Source organism: Thunnus maccoyii, chromosome 1 (genome assembly GCF_910596095.1).
Source record: "Thunnus maccoyii chromosome 1, fThuMac1.1, whole genome shotgun sequence".
NCBI lineage: Eukaryota > Metazoa > Chordata > Actinopteri > Scombriformes > Scombridae > Thunnus > Thunnus maccoyii.
In genome coordinates, this window is record NC_056533.1 from 35213687 (window position 1) to 35239371 (window position 25685).

A 25685-nucleotide genomic window follows, 5' to 3' on the forward strand; every position below is an offset into this window, starting at 1 on the left:
CCAACATTGTTCACATCCGACGCTCATCTCCTTTCAGTACTCTACAGGTTATGGCAGAGAAGGATTGAATGACAGCTGATCTATTGAATGGAAATGTTCCCAATACTTTACTGGGTTAGCGCTTCTATTGTGTTGCACAAAATACCTTCCCTCTGAGTATTGCTCCTTTTTCATACCAGTGTTTTCATCGCTGTGGTATTCTGTTGATGGAGTCAACAGTCCTTTGTGTGTTTTGTGCTCAACTGTGTGAGAATGATCAGATATTTTGGTACCTTAAGGAATACAAACAACACTACCACTTACAGCACTTTATGTTCTGTTACAAACAGGTTCTGACAAAGTACTTTGCATTCCTGACTCAATGTAATTGTTCTTCCTGACAATACAAACTACTCACAACAAATTACAGACATAAAGAAATAAAAATGAAATGAAATCTTGAAGTACAGACCCAAACAGATCCACAACTTGTACTGAAAGTTGATCAATTAATCTTTTTTAGCAGGAAATTAATTGTGTAAATTGTTTAAACATTTATCAGTCCAAAAAATGGCAACAAATTCACTAATTCCAGCTTCTAAAATGGAGGATTTGTTGATTTCCTCTGTTTAACATCATTTTGGTGTAAAACAAACAAACAAACAAATAACCCCAAAAAACAAAGACACCTTGTGCTGCTGATACTTGCAATATGCATTTAACCTTCCTGTTGTCCTCCCGGGTCAAAATTGACCTGACTAAACTTTAACATATACCAGTCTGCCATAATCCATCAACATATTTTCCTCTGATCTCAACTATAGTTAAAATAATTCATAATTTCTTAGTAAGGATACTGTTTTGAAACCATTTCAATTTTTTTGATGGCAGCACATAATGACACCTGTCGTCCTCCCGGGTCAAAATTGACCCAAGGACAACAGGAGGGTTAATGAGCTAAAAGATTGACTGGTTAATTCGAGAGATAATTAATAGCAGAAATAATAATTAGTTGTAGTGCTATACCCAAGACACAATACAAGTCACTGTAAAAACAGAGCAGGAAAAACACAATTTATAAGTTGATCTGATTGTCTGTAAAGGCTGGTTAAGTGGACATGGTGATGTCATGTTGAGTTTGAAAGCAGAAACTATTTCAGCGATCTGAAACAGTAAACCTTAGATTTTCTTTAGATTTCTTTCCATCTGCTCAGTCAGCATACAGAGTGAAATCATCTAACCTGAGGCGCCAGATGGTTTGTTACACAGAACCATCTGAGAAGTCGTCCTTGGAAACTGTTTGGAAAAGGGCGGGCACTTTCAAAAAAATACTTGGCAGATGGTTGGATGAACCTTCTGTCTATCACTTTCTTACCTTGTGAGGCAGCTGGATTTGCGGGATCACGTGAGAATCCTCATAGGACGCTGATTGATGCCTGAAAAGATGGATTCTTGCGTGATGTTGTGACCGTGTTAATCCAACTGACTCGCAAGGTAAGAAATCAACATCCATCAAATATCCAGGACAGTGTCCACTTCCTGTTGAAGGTTTTTGACCACTACCAGCAATGTTTTTATGAAGGAGTCCTCATTTTGTTTGTATCATCATGCACATGCACATACACTTCTGTGAAATGTTTTCCTCCTCCATCTCTTACAGACATCTTCCACATCCAGGAGCTTTCGTCCATGTTCCTCCAGGTGAAGACGGCGTTCGGCCTGCATCTGCAGTACAGCTGGAAGGAGTTTCGTCTCTACCTGCAGGCTGACGAGCTGTGGAAGGACGACACCGTGGGGCTGTGCGGCACCTTCAACGGCAACATTCAAGATGACTTCCTGTAAGTGTGCGCCGACTGACCATTGAGCCCTCCCGCGCCCTCCGTTAACCCCACCCGAAATAATAAAAAGAAAGAGCATACTCCTGTTTCAGAGGCAGAGAGAGAGAGATGACGGTGAAGTACTTTCTCTGTCACACTCTCTCTCTGAAATGCACACTGGTCAGGCGGCTCGGCATCAAAAGCCTCGCTTTCTGATCCGCTCTTTTAAGCGGGCCAGATGAGCGCCCGACTGGACGCGCCACTTCAACAAGGAATTTACTGTTAGTGGAATAGGGGCTCCACTGTGCCATATCGCAATGGCCAGCTAAAAAGGGCGGATGTTGTCTTACAACTGTAAATGGATATACGTACATCACAGTTGGTGACTGAAGTGGTCGTACGCTACCAGAAAGAAAACTCACTTTGCCTGAAGCTCTCCAAAAGCAACTATGACGACTTGTTGATTCCTGTCTTCTGACTTCTGTTGTGTTTTTCAAATTTTGTTGCCTTAAAGCTGCAGTGGTTAACTTTTATCGATTAATAGGGTTTTTGTACAATAATAGATCAAATTTGCAGAAACAGAGGTAGCTCCTGTCCTCTGCTATTCTCATTTCAAAATGAAATATGTGGAAACCATCTGACCAATGAGGACAAGGCTGAGAAGGGAGGCAGGTCAGTCACACTTAGCCTGTTGGCAGTATCAAAGAGTTTGCTGCAGTATCAAAGTCCATCTGCCTGCTTCATCAGACTGCAGAGGGGGATTTAGTAGAGAGATGCTGAGATGGCAAAACTAAATTTCACATTTATTGGCAAATGTTCCCCAAGTGTACATAATCTTCCACCCTCCCCCTTGTTTGTTGGGTTTGGTGGAAAATTGACTTTTTCAGGAACATTTCAAGATGGTGCCACAATTATCATTATTATTATTAATATGTTTGATAAGTGTGTCTGAGCCTTTGGAGTCTTGTAACAAAACCCATGTTGACAACTGTGAATGGAGGTGAATGAAAAAGTCAGTTATTGTGACTATTATACAAACCCTGGCCTATAAAACCTATTTTTGCTTGATCTGCATGATAAAATCTAAAATTAGCATGTAGATAAAAAGTAATACACTAATAACTGCTATTGCAAGTGAGCAGGTATATAGCTGTATATAGTATATGCACAGGCTTGTACATTTTTAAATTGTTGAAAAAAAACATGCAGATTTTATTTAGGAGGATTATTTAGGAGGGTAGTAGTAGCTACTGTTGTGTTGGATATAGCTAGCATTAATGCTAGCTGTGCTGTTGTTGCACTAGATATCAGCGTGCTCACATTTGTTCTTTCACAGTGGAAATTTTGTGAAATATGCTGCAACAGCTACCTTTCAAACACAACAATCAAAAGGTGGCACATCATTCACAGGGGTAGCTGGTGTAGTATACTTGACAGTAGCAACCTTTGATCGGCTAATCATCAGTTTTAATGTCGGGAACTGAAAGAGAGTTTGTGTGATGCATCTATTAAACTGCTCGCTGTTTTCAAGCTGGTAGTGAAGCTGTGCTCTTGTCTTCCTTCAGGTCGCCATCTGGTATGATAGAAAGCACTCCTCAGCTGTTTGGAAATGCCTGGAGAGTCTCGTCAGCGTGTTCTCCCAGCCTGAGTACTCCTCAGCTCGACCCCTGTGACACTCACCAGCAGGCCGGTCAGTTTCTCCTCTTCCTTTAACTTTTCCTGTGTCAACAACTCCCATCTGATTGAATGTGAGTGAAGAAGAAGACGATGTTTTAAATGATGCTCGTGTTTATTATCTTTAAATTTTACTCTATTTATATCCCCAAAACATTCCATATGTTCAATGTTACAGTAATATTAGGTAGAAAAGGAAAAGCTTCTCAATTAAAGCTATAATATAAGATATATGATATAAAAATATACAATGAATGAAGCATGTTTTTGATATTATGGTGCTTATATGAGACATAGATTTACATTTTTAAAGTTTATAGTAGCTTTGATTGTGAATATTTAAAGTATAAATCTTGAAAATGAATAAATTGAATTGGTTTAAACCTTTATTTCCACATTTTGTACCACATTTTGTACCACTTTTTTGGATCATTGATTGAGTAGTAAAGTGTATTTATTTTCAGCATGTAAGTGTCTGCAGCTGCTTCATGGTAAACTTCTCATTAATTCATGCCTTGCTTTCTTCAGCTTCCTTTGTGAAGCAGCTGCAGTCAAATGAATGAATAAAATCTGTCTAACAGTGGACAGGTAGGCAGTAGATTATAACCTGTTGTGCTTCTCCCACTGAATCTCACCTGTAACGTGATGCCGACCTGCTCTCTTCCCTGCTCAGTGGCCTATGCCTCAGAGATGTGTGACGTACTGAACCAGGATCTGTTCTCCGCCTGTCATGAGTACCTCAGTCCGACGCCCTTCCATCAGCAGTGTCGCTCAGATACCTGTAAGTGTGGGACGCCCTGCCTCTGCTCTGCGCTGGCCCACTACGCTCGCCACTGCCGCAGATTCTCCGTCATCGTTGACTTTCGATCGCACGTTCCCGACTGTGGTGAGTGTTCAGCACATTCTACCATGCTGACACATTTTGTCTGCAGGTTTGTTTGTCCCAGGATTCACAAACAACTTTTACTAACAGCTGGATTTATGAATTTATTATGATGATGTGTTCAAAGACGGGATGGATCATCGGGGGCCTTCCTTGAAATCTGATTAGCCATCCATGGTGCAGCTCGCTCTGTTGTTTTGTTTGTGTTATTGTGCCCAATATCCCAGCTCACTGTCGATGTTCACAGTTGAGTTTCAGAACATCAACATATGGGGATTTTGGGAGCACCATCGTAAAATCAGAGAGCATATCTTTAACTCAGACTGACCAGAAATCATCTGAAATGTAAAATTACCTGTTTTATAATAATACTTTATTTATTACCAGATGGGAAATAAGTTGTTACAGGAGAACTAGATGGTGACCATAAACATATTTTAACAAAAATAGGTTTAATACCGGGTGTTACTGATGCGAATTAGCATCTTAAAAGTTTACAGCTGATTAGATGTGAGGTGATAGTTTAGCTAACAGACAAATGCAAACTAGTTGTTTAGCCGTGCAGAGACCAAATTACAGGTGAACCTCAGTCATTGTTAAACATGCACAGAAGAACCTACAAGCAGACAGACACAATGACAGTAATAGAAGTATGTACTTTGCATTTAGTACAGATAAATTGATGTACAGTTGTATATGTTCATGTATGTTTGTGTGTGTGTATGGAAGCAGAGAACGGACGGACTTGCAATTATTTCTGCAATGCTGTTATCTCAAGATCACAAGTTAATTATTTTGTTATCTTGAGAAAACAGGCCTTGTGATCTTGAGATAACGAGATAATCAACCTATTATCACAAGAAAACAAAAGGTTGTTTCCTCTTATTACTTATAATGTTTATCAGAGATCAGGAGTGCCATGCCAGCATGCATAGATGGTGTCTTGACAACTGTGGCAACTAATTTAAGCTGAAAATGTCAAATCAAGGAGTACCCATTATTGATCAATACATCAGACTGTCCTTATATCAAGGTCTAACACAGGCCTGGCTCCATTAGGGTTCTTAAAGGGGCTTAGCCCCCTCTGTTGTATTTTTTGCCCCCTCTATTTTAGCTTCATGTATCTATAGAAAAATAGCAAAAACAACAAAAGTAGTGGCCGAGATATATGTAACTATTGCTTAGCTGCTGTTGTTTCAGAACCATGGACAGCGCTACTGTTTGTTGTGTGTTGTGTGTACTGCACATCACATGACAATTTATTTTGTAAGAATTCTGCTGGTTTGGAGTGTCGGAGAATGACTTTGCCGGTATAATTTTAGGCTATTTGCATAGGTGTATGCTTGGGCCACACTGTCCATAGTCCTGAGACGGATTGGAGGAGCCTCAGTCAGTTATGAATCCTGACAGGTCATGACAGTGATCTTGAAGGCTGAAATCAGGTGTGATCAAATGGACCTGTGATCTTGAGAAAACAAATGTTGTTTTCTCATGATAAATTATCTTGTTAGCTTGGGAAATTGGCCTTTTGTTTTCTCAAGATAACAAGATAAATTAACCCGTTATCACGAGAAAACGAGCTTTGTTATCTTGAGATAACGAAATAATTAACTACCAGTAATAATTAATTATACCAGCTAAACATCAATATGCTAGCATTATCATCGTGAGCATGTTTGCACGCTAATATGAACATTTAGCTCAAGTTCAGTCTCACAGAGCAGTAAGCATGGCTGTGGATTCTTAGTCTTGTTGAAGTGGTAACATTTCACCAGTGAATCAACGATTTAGCAAAAATCTCTGCTTGAAATTGTTAAACCTGTTAAGGAAATTAAATGTGAAGATGTCGAGACATTAGAACAGAACATCCAAGTAGCTTTGTGTAATAAGTTAATCAAACTGAGCAGACTTTTGCCCTGTAGATTAATGAGGTAATATTGAAATCTGAATCTCACATTTGAGCAGTTCTTGTGGTTCTTGCTAAATCTTTCCGTTGACGCTGCAGCGGTCACCTGTCCTGCCACCATGCAGTACGGCACCTGCGTGTCATCCTGCCAGCGCCGTTGCTCCGCCCTCTCCGTCCCGCAGCACTGTGGGGAGGAGTGTGAGGAGGGCTGTGTCTGCCCTCAGGGATCCTTCTACAACCACCGAACACACACTTGTGTGCACAGGTAAGGCTGGCTGAGGGGGTGGGGTCGCCGAGTGGAAATAAATCAAGAAAAACAAATCTTAATCAACCTTCATTTACATTTTTTGTGCAAAATAGCAACACAAGGAGAAACTTATAACACTTGTCATTGTAAATGAGACTTTCCTATAACATTTTTTAATGTAATCAGACAATAAAATTTCTGTTATTTTAGTGTTCAGTACAGAAAGCAGGTAGGAATCAGTGACCAGGTGTCCTTGTTGTGTATCGGAGTAGCTCCAGCTCTGCCAGCTGCGGTGCTGTGGAAGGTTATGAAGCCCGTTAAACGACTGTCTGGCTGGAGTCGCTCCACCAGACAAATCCTCTCAAAGTGATATTTGTATCTGCTCTGAAGTTTAGGTCAGCCTTTAAGTGGAAAGCCTTGTATCGTTCCTGCAGACGTTATAGAGCCAGAGGACCTCGGTAATTGGGCTCTGCCTTTCAGGCGGCTCTGCTCTAGAAGACATGCGGCTTAATTCCTCTTAAATGTCCCAGGTTTTTACGTCCTAGTGCAGCGCGGTGCCTTACTTACCATGTGATAGAGTTACATCAAGGAATTCACCGTGAAACCCCCCTTTCATTCCCACTCGGGTTGGGGACAACACAGATATCTGATAACCAGTGAGAAAGAATTTGTAGTACAGAGGCCGATGTGTGGCGTTGGCCTATATGTTACAAAGGCTTTCAGCCTCTGCTAAACAGTTTTACCGCAGTGTAAATCCTTACACTTACAACTTTTTTATTTTTTTAATGTTTAGAATTTTGACTAAGCAGAAGGAGGTTTAGTTATGGATGCAAGCATGCTTATTTGTCCTTTATCCACTCACCTGTAATAATCTGCTTAAAGGTATACTATGCAGGATTTTCCCCAAAACAATGTATAGACTCATACAAAAGTAATCCCTCTCAATCATCACTTATGACCCACGGGAAGTGTGTGGCGGTGTATGTATCTACAGGGACTCTGCCCTCTGCCTGTATTTTCTTATTTTCTTATGATTTTGCTGTGTTCGGGACGTTAGCCAATAACAGTGTGCAGGTGTGAGGTCGGGACTCGTAGCGTAGTGACCAGGTTACATCGCTGTCTCCGTCTCTCTCCTCTCCTCTGCTCTGCTCTCTGCTCTCTGTGTCATGGATGTATAAAGAGCTGCAGGTCTGTGTGTCTGCTTGTCCGAGGGCGGCGCTGAGCTACACACACGCAGAGCCGAGAGGCCACAGCAGGACAGGATGAAGCTCTGCATTCACACCAAATCTGGCAATGCAACACCTTCCTGCAGGGTTGTGCAGAGGTGTGAACATAACCGCTGTGAAACAATCAGAAATTTTTATTTCTCAGATTCACGGCTTTGGCTCTTCATTCACTCTCTAGCTGCTCTCTGAACCGGTGAGGAGGGGCCAACTTTGAATGCTGTGTGTTTACAAACACCAACTGACAAATCCTGCATAGTATGCCTTTAAGATAACACAGAGCCCGCTTTAGAATAATTAATTACACAGTAATGAACAAACTAAGCAGCATCTGGTTTACATCGCCAAAAGCCTGATCCTGACATCTAACAAACAGATGTTGCATCTCTCACATTCATAGTGATATTCTCCGTTGAAGTCACATAATTGCATCATTGATAGTTGGTCTTGTGTGCGTTTGTGCATGCGTTGTTTTTGTTTACTGGTGTGTTTTTCCAGGAGTGAGTGTCCCTGCAGTTTCCTCGGGGCCGATTACGAACCGGGAGATGTGATCATGACGTCAGCAGGTGTTCAGTAAGATCCTCCTCTCCATCTCTGTCTCCCTGATCTTAACCCTCAAAACATTCCTACATCTTAATGGACAATTTCAGCTTTTTGCTTTCTTTCACATTCCCCAATCCATTCATGCTACTTAAAGATGACGATTAAAGACATTTTTCAGTTACTTCAGGCAACTAAGTTAGCAAACCATTAGAGACAGCTGAGAAAGCAGCTAGAGGCTGTAATTCAGTTAGTTAAGAAAATCCATTACTGTGGTTGAGAAGCTACAATCAGAGCACTGATTAACAGCACAGAGACAAAGCTGTCTACTGCTTAAGTTTCTGGTTCACTGTGGGTCAGATTTCCTTGTGTTTCTTCAAATAAAAAGGCTCTGTGGTTACAACCCAGACATGCAGACAAAGTACTCCTCCTTTTTTATTAGGGGGAACTCAGCACTTGCCTCAGAATATTTACTGTGAACAAAGTAGGAGTCTAAAGCTTCACTAGCGCTCCCCTACTGTAGGAGCTACAATATCTGTTACACCCCACAAAATGAAAGAGTTAGATAGTGCAAACAACATCCTGCTGTTCTGCAAGTCTTATCAGTCATGTAGGGAAAAAGGTAAGTCATAAAGATGGTGCTAGAGAGAAAGAATAATGAAAAAGAACAAATATTTCCAATTGTGAAAAAAAGATGTGATGAAAAATGAACACAGACTACAATCACACTGGAATCGCCCTCAAGAGATCATTCTATTAAATTTAATGTATATTAACGTATTAACTGCCCATGTAATTAATGTGTTTACCTTCATTGTGTTTCATCTGTGTTCCCTTGTAGACTCTGTCTGAACGGTAAACTGGTGTCCCAAACATCAGACAGTGGTAAGTCACTCCGATCAAAAACTGTTTTTCAGTTCATTCTTGTTATTTCTTAAGCTGATATTCAGCAAGAAGATGCTTTGTTCCACATTGTCACATTATCATGTAATTATTCTATAATAATTATAAAATCCATGTTCGTACGTATTTGTCTGTGTGACTCAGTCTTTGAAAGTAACAACCATGTAAACAGGAGGCACATCAGACCTGCCAGTCAACACTGACCTCCTCCGTCTCTTTCCCACTCTTACACCACGATTAAGTACAACCGCAGATATACACTGAACCACAGAAAAACTATACTAGTTTTGTAATTGTTTTCATTCTTGTATTTAGTTGACTTTAATTACAAGAAGCTTGTGGAGCACAAAACACAGGAGGAATGGGAATAGAGCAACACAAAATGTGTCATCTACTGTTTCTCAGTGATACTCAGAACTGCTAAACGCTCATCTTCACTGTGAGTTCTTCTTCTTCTCCTCTTGCAGACAGGTTGTGTCCAGCAGGTCAGCTCTACCAGAGCTGCTCAGAGGGGGAGGACGGCCTCCCGCCGGGAAGGGGCGTGGCCTGTGAGCGCACCTGTGAATCCTACCTGCTCAACCTCACCTGCTCGACACACGAGCCCTGCGTGGCTGGATGTACCTGCCCCCCTGGGTGAGTGACGTTTTGAGTGACTCCTTTCACTTAAAATGACGTTTTCTATTTTTGTGCGCATGATGTATGATAACACATTGTTCCACTGACAAATAGTTTTCAGTGTACTCTTAAGTGTAAAGGCCTGGTCGCACCAGAAAGTCAAACTTTGAAATTAATCTGAGCATCTTCGCAAAATACTTGGTTATAGCAGCCTGGTGTTGTAATGTCTACTCGCAGGGTTTGTTGTTGTATTTTGTTTTTTGGATTGTAAATCATTTTGTTTAATTAAGAGTTTAATTGAAGATTAGAAAAATCTCTCTGAGCTAAAGGGGTTTGTGGTTGCTAACGGGACAATGAGTTCACACAGTTGATTCAACAGACATATTTGTACCATTAAGTCCTGTCTCATAGCGGTCAGCAAGCTTTTCCTCTTTACTCAAATTTTGATTTCAGCGAACACAATCTAAATTTGAATTTCTTTGTAAAAGCAATATCTCGCTAAATTTATCACACATTTTCTCCATGTGTTGCAACCATTTTTTCCACTGACTGGCCCTGAGGACATGTCTGTTTTTTCCTGTTGACTTCCTTTTTTGGGAGGGGTGACATTTATATGTGTCAGTTCTTTAGTTGAAAGTGGAGAAATCACAGGAAAAGAGGAGACAGAGAGAGATTGGGAATGACAGGTCCGCAGTGAACCGGGGATTTTGATAGTCTTGCTTGGCACCTTAGCACCTCGGTCACCATGGTGATTCTACTGTTTATGACCAGAGAGTTTTTGACTCAGAGGATGAAGGATTTTGTTACATAAATACAAAGATCCCCAAACTTCTGCTAATGTGTCACTGAATCTCCAAATGTTCCTCTGCTGATTGTCGACTACTAGCCGACTGTTTGCCGTCAGGTATGAAGGTGTCTTAAGTGTATGAAGGTGATTCATGTTGATGCTGCAAAAGAGCACGACCTTTTTCTTGATAAATAAAGGTCACAAAATGAGTGTAATGTAGTCTTGGTGAAACCTAAAGCTGTGAGTTCACCAGACTGACCGTGTCACTGAAGCTGAGATCAGGAGGAGGTCGGGCTGCAGGCTGGTTAAAGACTCTCAGAAAATGTCACACAAGCCTCAGGGACCAAAAAATCCCCCCCCCCTTCCTGGTGACGCTGGTCACTACATTCAACACTATGTCCTGTGTAATACATGTAGTCAGAGTCTGGTAGTGACCATTTCTTGCTCACTATCAAGTGATAAATCACACATAATAAAATGGCAGACACATTAAATTGTGGGACCATAATGTTTCAGACACAGTAGGCCCCATTCTTCTGTCAGACATTTTAAAGAGACTTAGCTCCATGTGCCAACTATTTTTGCTTCTAGGACTCAAGGGTGTGTTAAGAGAACCGGATACTGTGTTCCTTCCAATGAAGTATTGCTCATCTGCATTGCATGCGCTCGTAATAATTTCTCAGGCCTCTGAGTTTTTGATTTGTAGAGCTCTTGAGTCTTCCTGTGGCTGAACTGGCTGACTTCCTGCTGACTCATGAGTACCACAAGAATAATTTACTGATCCTGGTGGTCAACTTTTATTGGATCTAATGGCTCAAATTCTGATACCACAGAGAGCCGTGTTTGTGATGCTCAAAAAAAAAAAAATTCATACATCATTCAACAGCTATTCTTTTGGTAGTGATTGCTTGGACTGCTGGTCAGAGTGACACAAAGCTCAGTCTGCTCTTGAGCCAAAATGTAAAGCCAAAGGGTATTAAACCATCTTTTTTTTAAAAGGTTTAAATGAAGCTTTCTGACTGCAAAGTCAGGTTGGTCGTTGACTTTAAAGAAACTTTCCAAGCCACGTGTTGATACTTTGAGATTTAAATAAATTATAGCCTTTCTGTTGAGCCTTGAAAATGACAAAAACTCTCCCAATACCTCAAATTAGATTAGATTAGATTCAACGTTATTGTCATTGTACACAGTAGGTACAGTTTAGCATCTAACCAGATAGTGTAAACAGAAGCAAGTGCCTATAGATATATAAATAGATAAATAAGGATAGACTGAACAGTATGTACAGTAGATTGAGTCTATGTAAAGTACAGTGTAAACAAGAAGTAGTTATACACTGTAAAACATGTATATTCCCTTGCCTTATGTGGGGATTTTTTAGGGGTGGTATTTTTCTTGCAGTGTAGTGGTTACATTATTATAAGAAAATAATACATTTTTGTACCACTGCAGTAACATGTCAATCACTGCTACTGGCCATGTTTTTACACAAGTCCTAGATTATCTGTGGGAGACAGAAATCCTTAAAACCAGCAGATGAGGTGGCCAGACATCATCAGGTAGATTACAGTCATCTGATCCCCGTAATCCCTTTTGGCTGTCGGCCTGAAAGGAGGGTTAAGTGGTTTCATTCTCTGACATCAACCAGGAGTCATCCTGATAAGAATATGCACAGGCAGGGGTCAGTTTAAACACGTCCAGGCTTATAACACTTTTGCACAGATAATATATGGTAAATGGTAAATAGACTGCATTTATATAGCGTTTTTGTAGTCTACTGACCACTCAAAGCACTTTACAACACATGCCAACATTCACCCATTCATTCACTGATAGTAGAGGCTGCCATGCAAGATGCATCAGGAGCGATACAGTGGTTTTTATCCACAGTGCTTTACATTGTTTCTAATGCTCACTCAACCATCAATACACACAAACCAGTGACCCAGCCATCAGGAATAATTTGGGGTTTGGAGCTGCCCCCTGATATATCTGCCTGATGGTAGATCTACACCTAACAACAGGAGCATCTTTGGTTGTTAAAGTTAAAGAATTGTGACTGACACATTTTTCACAGTTGAAAAATAAACTTATCGGTGCTCTCTGGAGAAATCTAATGACCACATTGTTTCTGCATTACCTCAAATATACCTCAACATATTTGGCATTTTTGTATTGCAGTTTCATAATACTTACTAAGGCTGATAAGATAAGATATACTTTATTGTCTCAATAGGGACATTTTTCTCAGGCTCAGCGTTACTGCATCACAAAACATTCATCTCCCAAACATACTTTCATACATACATACCCTACATCATTCATACAAAAACAAACAAATAAACACAATAAGACCAATGACATAAAAACCACTACAGCTTATAAAACCAGGAATATAATATATGATAATATCGGTCATGCTGATGTATTGTTGGGATCTTGTCAACACAGCTGTTTTTGTTAGATATGTCTATTGGTTTAAACAACCACATTATATAAAAGTTTATCCCAGAAGAAGTGGGCCCATATTTTGCAACAGTTTGTCCTCAAGCCAGTAGGTCAAAACTTTCAAAGGGATAAGTTCCATTATTATTCTGTAGCCACTATGAAAAGATGTAAAGGTGAACAAAAATCCCCTGAAGCAAAGCCTGGCTTCTAGCACCAAACAAAAGAACTAAAACACATTTTAATCTATGATCAGTTGAACAACACAGGTACAAAATGTCATTTATATTGTCAAATAAATTCTCAATTGAAACCTTCCTCAGGTCAGTCCCGTTCTATAAATAACATCAGTTTTTGTTCATCTATCATCATCAAACACACTGCCAGGCAGAAAAGGTTACTCAGGAACAGAGATACTGCAAGCTCATTTTGACGTCATTTCTGCAGATCTCACCAGCGTGATTCATGAATTCCCGTTCAGCGCGTTAAGCAACATGACCTTTATGGTGACACGAACCCAGCACACTTCAAATCCAGTCATGGGTTTGAGTGTTTAATAATTCCCTGGAAACCTGATAGAAGTTTGCAAACTAATTTTGTGTGTAAACGAACACAAAGAGATCTCGTTCAGCCGGATGCTCCCACAGCTGTATCAAGTGCAGTAACGGGAAGGTGGAGGGGGATTTAAAGGTTTTCCCGGTGATTACCTGATGCATGACATCAGTCTGGAGTGATGAGTTTTTGTTTTTTAGTGGTTGTTTGGACAAAGACAGACTTTGAGTTTGGCTCAGATTGAACAAAAAAAGTTTGAGATACATAGAAGTTTGAATGAAACTGAATAAAGCTAATTATTGACTGTCTAAAGTTGTTTACAACCAGTGAAGAAGTCCAGTGAAAAGCTGCAGCAGCAATTTAGTAAGATCTGGGTCAGAAAACAGTCAGTTAACACACATCAGTGTGCAGTGCCAAGCCCTTCAGGGTTTCATGTGTTAGGGCTGAGACATCCTTTTCTTGGGCTGTTCGTTGGGGATCATTCAGAGACGTTCTCCCGGCTGTTCTTTTGTATACATTAAGTACAACACAATGTTTTACATAATGTACAACTTGTGTGACACTAACTGTTAAAAAAAAAGCTTTTTTCTTCTCTGTTTTGAACCACCTCCTGACAGGAGTTGGATCAACTAAAACATGTTGAGCTTTGGTAGGCGCACACATGAGTTCCTCTGTGAGCCCCTGCAACCAACCGTAACCTTTAAACAGCCGTCTCCTATAAATTACGTTCATATACAACTGAATTACAACAGCAAATATGTTTTGCTAATTCTGGATGAATTATGTTTTCTCTCAACATAATGAAAAAATGTCGTTAATGTTAAATGTTGTTATATTTGGCAATGTTGATATTGAACATATGAGTAACATTTTCAGTGACAATGCAATGCAGTACGATACCTGCTAGAAGAAACTACAGCAATATTCAAGTTTTAAAGGTTGGCAGTGCTTGGTTAAGGTCAGGGAAAGATCACGGTCTTGAGTCAACACAGAAGAAAGTCTGTAACGACTGAAAGCACAACATGTTTATTGACATTTAAGTGAAACCACAGTCTTTCACTAACCTTAATCAAAGTTCTTTGTTGTCCTAAACCGAACCACACATGAGACCTCAAGCTACGAACACCAGTCCCTGCTGTCAGACTCCTGCGTCTTTTACGCCTGCTATCCATCCTGGCGCCCTTCCTCCAACTTTGGAGTGATATATTAAAGAGGTGCTTCATTCATTTGAAAAAAACATTGCCTGTGAACAGAATCCAGGCTGCAATTACATTTGCCAATGCAATGTAATTGGGAAGACAACTTAGTAATATATAAACACAGGGTTGCCTTTAATACCATTCGTCTGTGTAGACCTGCAGAGACATTTACATGTATCTTTGTAGAAACATAATTCTAACCTTACATGTATGTTTTTAGTTGTGTATATAAAAATTCCCACCACAGCATTCCCCGATGAGAGTCTTTACATGAGAAGATGTTGAGGAACTGAACCTGATGGTTGACGAAAAAGCAGATTAAATCTATAAGTAAACATCAGGCCCAGAGCTTGTGTATGCAGACAATGTTTGTGTATATGTGTTGGAGGTGAAATCTGAAAAAATTACATTAAGTGAAAATTAATAGCAGCAGTAAGAACTTTGCAAACTTTTGAAGGAAGCTGTAATGCAAGATTGTTTTTATATGGATGCATTTAGAGAGCCGTTTTTCTCATGAAACAGTCAAAATTATAGCACCTTATTCTTCCCATTGATGATGATGAACACTAGCCAAAGACTTCAACAATATCACAAGATATAAATCCAATAACTCAGCTTTGTTTTTGAGTGTTCCATCTATTTTTCCTTCTATTTTGCCTTCTATTTTGCATTTATGGGACTGCAACAGCATCAATCACATTCCCAGCTTCCAAGTTTTGGTTTACTAAAACAGACAGCAGATGATAAGCAGCTGCTCCCTCTGTCGTACTAATAACTACACTTGGATGATTATCATGAAAACAGAACTCAAGTCATCTGCAAGGTATTTATCTGCAGCAGGACTTAAAAACCTCTAATGGGGAATAATTAGCTGAGGTGCTGACAGAAGAATCCATTGTGTTTCCATTCACAATGGCACACTTTGTTTATGATCAAAATGTAGACCATTCATTCATTCCTCATTCTGTGACAATTAGCCCAGCTGAACTCATATGAACCTGGACTTTGGGACCATACAGCATACCAGAATTTGGTTCTGGTTACAGTGCTTACACACTGTACATAAATCTGATGTGTGCCCAGTTTTTGGACTACGCTGGAGATGTTTGGGGTGTTATAGATAAATACAGAGTGATGCAGTATAGGAAAAGAAAGCATAAGATACCTCAAACCTTTCAGTTAGTCGAGATGCGATTTGGGACGTCAACTGTCAGCTGTGTTGACTAGAAATATCAAAAGCGAGCTGGGAGAACATTTTGGGGATTTGGGTGATATTGGGTGCCACACCAAAACCAGGAAGTATATCTTGTTTTATTTAAGAATTGCAGTAAAAAATGGTGAGAGGAAATTTCAGGCAAACCTAAAGTGAGAACATATCTACAGTATGTCATCCTTTACATGACCGGAGTACAAAGTTTGATTTGTGCCCAATTTAGATCTGGATCTCACATTGCTGAGGTAAATTGGAAGCATTTTTTATTTCAATGTGGATTATATCGTGATTTAAGATATTTTTATACACATTGTCACCTGATATGTGATGGGTGCAGGCTTCTATATGTGTTTTCCAACAACTGATTTTACTTTGGCATTTGGAGCACTTTTTAGTGATAGCCATCCACCAATTGTTGTTTCAGGTATTTGATATTCTATTCTTTTGTGTTGTTTTGCTTGAAACAGTGTTATGTAGTTGATAGAACAATCGTACGCAGCTTTTCTCAGTATCCACATATCATTCATCTATCACCTGTTCATATTGCCGCAATATTTTTGTAAGTTCAATGTTACTTAGATACCTGCCCTGTTAGCATAGTTTAGAAAAGCCAACTTTGGGCTTCAAACCGGCTCCAATGCAAACAAGTTTGAAAATGATCTGGAGTTAGAAAGAAGTGAGGTTACCAGACCTCTGTAGCCTGCTCCTAATCTCTGCTGGACGCTAGCAGCTGCAGGCTACATTAGCTGCTACTAGCATAGCACACCCAAATCTTTGTGACTGAACCGTTGGCGGTTGAGTTGCATTGTGGGTAATATAGGCTCCAGATTTTTTGCGTGGAATAAAAAAGATGATATTTCATCCTCTCTTTCTCATTTTTGTTGGTAGCTTGTCTTTGTGCTAGCAGTTAGCAAAGCCAAGAAGCTGCCTGTTCACATCTTGTTAGCGTATGCTTTATGCTAACAATATGTATATGCTTTTTTTCATGCTTTATAACATAACAGCTTCTTTACAAACTAGAAATTACATTGTAAATACATAAAAAAAAATTTAATGGATTAAGATGATACTAGACACAGGTTTGGGTCAAATAATTCCAACCTTGTGTTAATCTCAAGTATTTCCACAATACAATATAAATCATGTTTACACCAGACACATTTAAACCATGTTTTTGAGTTGTCAGTCTACACCTTCACAGCTTATACTTGCTTCACTTGTGCGTCATGCATGCAACTCAAAGCTTATTTTTATGCTTCAAGTCTGCTTTCTTTTGATTTATGGCCGTACCTACTGTACGCCGACTGTGTCTTCAGCTGTGAGCGTTGTTAAAATAAGTTTGAGTGAATTATTATGAAAAAATCGAGGCAGGAAGAGCCGGGACACCTGCCTCGCTTCTTGCAGGAGTCCTCACTTTTTCTTTCATTTAATATGGGGAATTATTTCCACAGAATGTTACTGATATTATTTGATCAGTTGTACATTCATAGCTGTGTGACCTGTTCCCCTTCTGTGAGCTCATTAGTTTGTACAATGATTTCTGAGCAGGTGTATAAAACCTGGCACAGCACCAGATGTATCTCACACTGCAGGCAACCCATTGCACTGTCTGGCTCGCCAGTCGCCACACTATGCAACTACATCTTCCTCCGGCAGTTTTACATCGTCAGATAGAATTAAACTCAAAATGAGGGCTATGTTTACGAGGATTTATTCATAATGTGCACGTAGGTCAGGAGAATGAATGATTTTAGAATCTTTGATCAGAGTAATTGATACAGAAACTTGGCGAGCGGATAAAGGAAGCTGTTAACACCGTTTTATCTGGGGTGTAACTCTACTCAGATGAACCTGAGGTTTGTGGCGAGACCATTCAGTATGTCACTTCATTGTCTGCAGCCTCGCCAGTGGATATAGCTCAACCCTGGATATTACAAGATAGTTATCAGCTTCGTCTCGCGGAGTGGAAAGCAAATGGAGGGATCCACACAAAGACTGTTTCTCTCTCTATCTCTGAGAATCCTAATTGTCTGGTTTTCTCATGTAGCTAACGAGTGTTACTGCTTTTCATCCACAGTCACCCACCCCCGAAACTCTTTCTCTCTCTCGTTTCCTGGCATCGTTCCGCTCTGGAAGCTAACCTGCCTTGGCTCTGCCTCTGTCGTCCTCTTGGCATAGGACAGTCCTCATATCTTGGTTAGAAATGAAACACAGGAACTTCAAATGATGATTATGTTACAACTTGATGGCATCTTAGTAGACCACAATTCTTGAATAATAACATCCATTACTCCAAATTAGATTGAACTGAGTTATGAGGCTCCATCGTTGGCCTATTGATGATTTAAATCAACAACTCGTCCAGGTGTGTTCTCACTCTGATCGGCTTTACATCTCAGGTGGGACTACTGAACATCTATTGGTCGTCTTTTGTCCGCTGGTGAGAATTCTTTGCTTAAACGTCTGAGAAGTTCGTAGTTCGTCAGTGACTTCCAAAACAAGTGTGTGCCGTGTAACTGTTCCTGAGATTACGTCTATGAGTATTTTTAGACCTGCCATGTTGTGATAATGGTCTGGTTAGGTTCAGCTCTCTAAAACTATTTGGATAAGATGAGGAAAATCTGAAGATGACTGTTGGTAGGAGATGGGATACAAACTCTTATGTCACAGTCACACACCTGACATCCTGGTTGTTGGTTGGTTGCGTTGCGGCCGTATAAAAACGTCAGGCTACTTATGACTAGGGGTACAACAGATCACAAAACTCACGGTTCAGATCATTTTTCAGATCAGCAAAAAAAAAAAAAAAAGGGAGACATATAACTTTGCTTTCCATTTATTCTGTAAAACACTTAAAGCAAGGAACTTTTGCCCATGGTCTTAAATGAAAACAACATTCAAGATATCCAGTGTTGAAATAAATTCTAAAAATATATAAAATATTCAATACTCAGCTGTTAAATTGAAGTGCAATATGAGGCATGAACAGCCTGTGTCCACATTATCAAAACATAAACACGTCTTGTCCTGCAGCTTGTTGTACGAGCCACCAAACAAACATTCATTGCGAACGTCATTTAACAGCTAGATAGCCAATTAGCTGCTCAGCTGCAGCGTATTAAACAGCATGTAAACATACCTGCAGATGTTACTTTGGACCCGTTAGATGCTGTTTAGGTTGTTGCTCTTAAAAATCCCTGTTAGCGACACACTGTCTGTTCATGACTAGCAGCCACAACAGTTTGTTTACTTTGTCTCCAATGAGACATTCAATTTAGCAGTTAATCTTTGGTTCACATGCATGCCGCATGTACAGATCACGGATCAACCACACTCTGTTACACCACTGCTTATAACAGACATTTAAACATACAGTCAGGGTGTGAACTACAGGGGAGCCTGAAGGAGCTAGCTTAATAGGACATGAGTTCCCCTGAAAACATGATTTGTGCAATTTTTAGGGGTCTCTAAAATATTGACAATATGCTCTTTTTGCCATGCATTTCTATTTTTCTGTATAATCATCATCATGGATCATGTGCAAATTAGGCTATTATTGATATATGATTTATGCATGAAGCTGATTCATCACTAATTCGCTTTAATTAAGATACCGGCATGCATGCTATTCCTGCCATCACCACTGAAGCGTGGCGGCGCAATATCATAAACTTAACCCACTTTAACTCAAAGATCAGAAAAAAACAAACTGCCTTAGTCCCATTTAGTACGTGTGTTACTCCACATTTTTCCAAATTGCCATTACTCATTTCTCTTTGTCAGCATATAAATGTCAAAAAGAAAAAAAAAAGTGAGCTCCCCTGAAAGCCATGACGTAGTTTGCACTCAGCTCACAGAACTAAGCAATTTAAATTGTTTGAGCAAGCAACCAGTTTAGTCTTGTGATATCTTGTCATCACTCAGTGTAGACGTGCATTTTGCTGAAATGTTCTTTTAGTTGAACAATATTTTCCCACTAAATGGCAGCATTTTGCAGCAGCCTTTGAGGGCTATTTGATGTTATATAGTTGATGTGTTAAGAGATGTGCAGCATGTTCAGTGCATGTCTGGGTTGTTCAGTCTCTTTTTGATTTTTGATGAGTTTTCCAAGAGAAACTGCATCTTTCTTCCTCTACACTGTGTTTTTTCCTTGGTCCTTGGTTGGATTCTGTTCTCATTGCTAATTCATCTACAGTTCTCTTGTTACAGCAGTGACATAGTTAGCTTTATATATGGCATTGTGGCACCATAATTTGGTGTTTGATGTTATTATTCTCAATAGACAAACAAAGCAAAAGTGAATTTAGCATCTGGCTCATGGATGTTTAAAACAGGATACATCTGAGACCCTAAGACTCCTGAAATAAAGAGCCACAGCTGCAGGCTTTAAAACCAAGAGAAGATATTTGTGCATCATCAGAATCTGTTCCACTTAAACCACCACATCCAGGCTCCATTTTCATTATCAGTAAGTGCAGAGTTTGTCTGTAACAAAATGTGTGTTTGCCCCCAGCTTGCTGAAACACGGAGATGAGTGCTTTGAACCTGGAGCCTGCCCTTGTCTGTGGAAAGGAAAGGAGTACTACCCCGGCGACAGAGTCTCCTCCCCCTGCCACCAGTGGTACGTTCACATGTTCCAGCGTCTGATATTCCACATACAAAATCACATCAAGCTTTCACAGAAGACTTTAAGTTGAATGTCTGGTGTTTCCACATGTTGACGGTACTTTGTACATTCCTTTTTCTTCCTTACTTCGGTGGGTTTTCATCAGCTTTTCCATGGCATACAAATTTGTATTGCCTTCAACAGGCATCCTCCAACAATATCTGTCAGAATTAAGACAAATCTCCAACAATGTCGCTAATTTATCAAAGTCAGATTTTGCCTGAAAGCGATGAATCCTGAGATTGTCAGAGCAGCAAAAGTGGCCACCTGATATCCATAATTCTCTGTTATCACGGGGCAGAAAAAGGCTCGGAAAACAGAGCGGGCCCTTGTATGACTCTTTGATTCCCTCGGCTTCAGGCTGTTCATCGCCGGTGAAAGGAAACACTCTCCCAGTGATCTCAGTCTTTCTCCCATCCTTCAATTTCTTCTTCAAGCCACAGCCAGGGAAGAAGATGTAGATGACAGCCTAATAGTGCAATGAGCGGTGATTCAACCTTTTGACAATTAACTGACCACTTTTCTGCCTGCTGTAAAACCCGAGGCTCTCCACAAAAGGAGGCCATTAGACGTGAAAAAATGTCCTTGCACTAAGTGGGAACAAGTTGATGCTGAATCACTGAAGCTTCGCTGTCTTTGTAGTGTTTGCCAGCACGGGACGTTCCAGTGTGTGTTTCATCCGTGTCCATCCATGTGCACGGCTTATGGTGATCGCCACTACAGGACGTTTGATGGCCTCCTGTTTGACTACGTTGGTGCATGCAAAGTCTATCTTATAAAGGTACTGGGAATATTTAACCAAAACTGTGGTTTAGCATACTTTAACTTAACTTTAACTTGACTAAAAGAGTGCTGGGGGTACACACCTCTCAAAAAACTTATACAGATGCTCGAGCAAAAAACAAACTGAAGGCCAAAATCAGACACAAGATCTGCACACTGCACCGATAGCCCCGACAAATTTAATAGAGCAATGTTTCAGTCTAACAGAATCTTCTTCATTGTCAAACAGGTAACACAAAGCTGAACAAACAATAGACACATTCATCTCTCGGGTGATTGTAATCTGCAAGATTGAGAGTCAATCTGCTCTCAGACTGAACCGATCAGATCAGAGCTGGATAACGCTCTCTGATACTCCCATTAAAGGACAAGACACGCTGCTGAATAAAGGGCAACAATAGAAAAGCATTGAGCAAAATATACAAAAAAATACATCAAAAATTCAGCGTAAAGCATGAATCACAAAAATCATCCTAAGAAGAAACAATTATCACGAAGACCACTAATTGAAAAAAAAAAATACAGTTTTTGTTTTTGGGGTGGAGTGTTTAATCAGTTTTTATTGAAAACAATTTTTCACAGCAGTTTCTAGTTAGCAAGATCCTCTTGTGACAATGACAGCTCAGAAAATTATTGTGGTAATTAAGTGAGGAGAAACATAACATACAGTGAGCAATGCCTCCAGAGTTCCTTTAAAGGTAAATTCTGGTATTTTTCAACCATCATTTTGGGTCTAAGTGACTTTTTGATTTTTTGGAATCAGTCTGGTATTGAGTGAGATGGCTTCAGCTGGTAATCCTTGGGGGCAATTGCGCCCGTCAAAGTACGTCCACTAAAAGTGCTTGTTTTAGCCACTGACAGGCTCACGTTGTTATTATAAGTGTCTGACAATGAAAGTAAACACAGGAACTAGCCACCCGTTGCAGCATTATGGCTAACTACATAGAGATCTATATCTAACCAAACCACCTGCATATTCATCCGTGCACGCCGGTTTGTTTACATGTATGAGGGTGACTGTCATCATGGTTGGACTGTAAGGAAACTAGAAAGTTAGCCATAATGCTACTATGGGTGGCTGGTTCCTGTTTATTTTCATTGTCAGACACTTATAATAACAAGCACATTGACGTTCGCAATTGTCCCCCAAGGATTACATTGCACCTGTTTTGCGGCTGCCAGCTGAGGCGCTCTCAAACAGTACTGAACCAATTCCAAAGCATTTTATCCCCATTAGTCACTCAAAATGATGGGAAAATAGGGTCCAGGTTGAAAATGCTAGAATTTCCCTTTAAGTAAGTAAATAAAAATGAAAAAGTTAAGAGTTTTTTAAATCCAGTTTTCTCCTGGCTTTATGTGTTATTGATTTTTCCCTCATTTTTAAATAAAAAATGCATTAACTGAATGTTTACTGTGATAGATTACCCATCTCAAGCAAGTTTCAATACTGATTTCATACATTACTGAAACCAGTGGAAAATCAATCTAAATAACAAAATGGTCCCCAGCAAAAGTAAGACGTAACTGATTTGTCGGCTGTTTGTTGTTACTGAACTTAAACAAAAAAACATTTTTATGGATCTTTACAATAGAGTACACCAACAGTATAAACTCATTTCTTAAGTTATTAATACCACAAGCAACAAAGTGGAAATTTATGGTCATATCTTTAAAAAAAAGTGTGATAAACTGAAGACAAAGTCACGACCATAAAAAAAGACTTTTACTCTGAAGTAAGTTAAAAACGCTGCTATTAAGTTAAAGGATGGGTTCACAATTTCTCAAGTGTGTCTTATGAACATTGAAACATGTTTTTCTTGCTGTAATCATTCCTCCTGTTCATACTGACCATTAGAAGATCCCTTCATAATCCCTTACAATGGAAGTGATGGAGGACAAAATCCACAGTCCTCCTTCTGTGCAAAAATGTATTTAAAAGTTCATCTGAAGCTAATATGAAGCGTCAGCGTCCAAATGAGTCAAATCAAGTAGATATTTTTCAACTTTACAGTCTTTTTAGTGCCAAAGTCCCTCTTTTTGTTACTATACTTCCACCGCAGCTCAACAGGGAAACACTGTCCGAGGAAACACAAAGAGGGAATTTGATGCTAAAAAGACTGTAAATATGTCAGATATCCACTTGATATGACTAACTCAGACTGCTGAAGCCTCATATGAGCTTCACATCAACTTTTAAATGACTGTGTGGACACACTGTGGATTTCGGCCTCCATCACTTACATTGAAAGCACATTTGAAGGGGATCTTTTAGTCAGTATGAACAGGAGGAATGATTACAGCGAGGAAAAACCTCTTTCACTGTTCATAAGGACACCTGACTGTTGTTTTAAGACACACTTGAAAAATTGAGAACTTATCCTTTAAGTTATGTTAGATTCAGTGTCAACAGCACGTGTTTTCTCTCCTCCACAGAGCAGCGCTGATGTGATGCTCAGTGTAATGGCTGAGAACGTCGACTGTTTCGACAGCGGAGTCATCTGCAGGAAATCACTGCTGATCAATATCGGAAGATCCTTCATAGCGTTCGATGATGACACTGGGAAGCCAGTAAGAGTCACTTTTTAGTACATTCTCTAGATTCATTTAATAATCATACCAGCAGCACACTGGCAACATAATCTTATAAAATGAATATTGAAATTATTCTCCCCATGTAGAACCCATCCAGTGTAGTCGACAGGAAGCAGAGGATGTTCATCTGGCCGGCTGGATACTTCACAGTGGTTCATTTCCCGGAGGAAGATGTCACCGTCCTCTGGGACCGTAAGACCACCGTCCACATCCAGGTTGGACCTCGCTGGCAGGTAGGATTATTGACCACTGCCTTTAACTGACTGACTGGATTGTTATGATGGCTGTCAGTGAAATGTTAAATTAAACGATGTTGGTGATGTGTTCAGGGGAAGCTGAGCGGGCTGTGTGGGAACTTTGACTTGAAGACAGTGAATGAGATGCGGACACCCGACAACATCGACTCCCCAACTCCACAGGAGTTTGGAAACAGCTGGACCGCAACAGAGGTGAGTGACACATCACCTGCATCATCATCATCAACCCTGTGAGGCCTTTTAATCAGTCGCTTGTTGTTTGTTTTCAACACATTCATCATTTATTAATTTAGTTTAAGCCCTGACTTCTTAACCTCCAATAAAAGTTGTAATTGAACACATCTGTGTGTGTGTGTGTGTGTGTGTTTGTTCAGTGTGTGAACAGTCCAGATATCAGACACCCCTGCAGCCTCAGTCCGCTCAGGGAGCCCTTTGCAAAGCGGCAGTGTGCCGTTCTGCTCAGTGAAGTCTTCCAGGCCTGCCACCCAGTGGTGAGTAACGGTACAACAACAACTCTACTCAGTCTGATTGCAAACAGATTATCTTTTAAAGTTAATAAATTACTTTTAACCTAATATAACCCAGATTGGTGGTTTTTGCATCTTTTTGTCTTGAATGAAACACTCACTCCATGTTATTTGCAGTTACCTCATAAAGGACAATATTTTTTAGATAATCAATATTTTAGGTAAATTAAATAAATCCACAGATAAATAAATAGATAATATAAATTAAATAGGTTAGATAGATTTTCATTGGAGTATCAGTTTAAAAGTCCTTTGTGATTTATTTTGACCTTCAAGGTTTGTGTAAGAATGGAGAACTTTTATACTAAATGATTGTTTCATTCTTAGTGAATGCTGAACAGTGTTTGTTTTTCTTTGTGCTCAGGTGGACGTTACCTGGTTCTACATGAACTGCCTGGCGGACACGTGCGCCTGCAGCCGAGGAGGCGACTGCGAGTGTTTCTGCACCAGCGTGGCGGCATACGCCCAACGCTGCTGCCACCAGGGCGTTCCTGTCGACTGGCGCTCCCCTTCTCTGTGCCGTAAGTCAGAAAGAAAGGAGTGAAAAACCTTCATTATTTCTTAAATCTCTGTTTCGAGAGATAAATCTGAAGCCGATAACCTATAACACCAATTAAACATTCATCATTAATAAACCCATTAGTCACAGCTCATAAACCCTCAAAGTGGTGTACAGATATGAAATACCAAAGTATCCCAGAGCTCATTGTCCTTGTCCTGTCATTTTGTCTTTCCTTTTCTATATGTTTTACTTTTTCTATGACTATTCTCTGCTGACTGGTGAACTCTTCTGTTCAATTTGTGCGTTTCTTATTGTAACTTTTTTCTCTGTGTTTTGATAAATCACATTTTATATATTGGTTTAGTTTTTGTTTCT

General features: G+C 39.9%; 1 protein-coding gene across 1 annotated transcript in view; it reads left to right on the plus strand.

Moving 5' to 3' along the window:
• Positions 1 to 25685, plus strand: part of otog (otogelin) — a 75745-nt gene that overhangs the window by 19765 nt on the left and 30295 nt on the right. The window contains exons 17-30 of the mRNA XM_042409643.1: positions 1640 to 1817; positions 3362 to 3486; positions 4144 to 4356; positions 6359 to 6524; positions 8228 to 8302; positions 9111 to 9154; positions 9640 to 9805; positions 20497 to 20604; positions 21292 to 21430; positions 23866 to 24000; positions 24111 to 24257; positions 24354 to 24473; positions 24656 to 24772; positions 25173 to 25329. Of these exons, the coding sequence (XP_042265577.1) occupies positions 1640 to 1817; positions 3362 to 3486; positions 4144 to 4356; positions 6359 to 6524; positions 8228 to 8302; positions 9111 to 9154; positions 9640 to 9805; positions 20497 to 20604; positions 21292 to 21430; positions 23866 to 24000; positions 24111 to 24257; positions 24354 to 24473; positions 24656 to 24772; positions 25173 to 25329 (1890 nt within the window). The remainder of the gene's footprint in view (positions 1 to 1639; positions 1818 to 3361; positions 3487 to 4143; positions 4357 to 6358; positions 6525 to 8227; positions 8303 to 9110; positions 9155 to 9639; positions 9806 to 20496; positions 20605 to 21291; positions 21431 to 23865; positions 24001 to 24110; positions 24258 to 24353; positions 24474 to 24655; positions 24773 to 25172; positions 25330 to 25685) is intronic.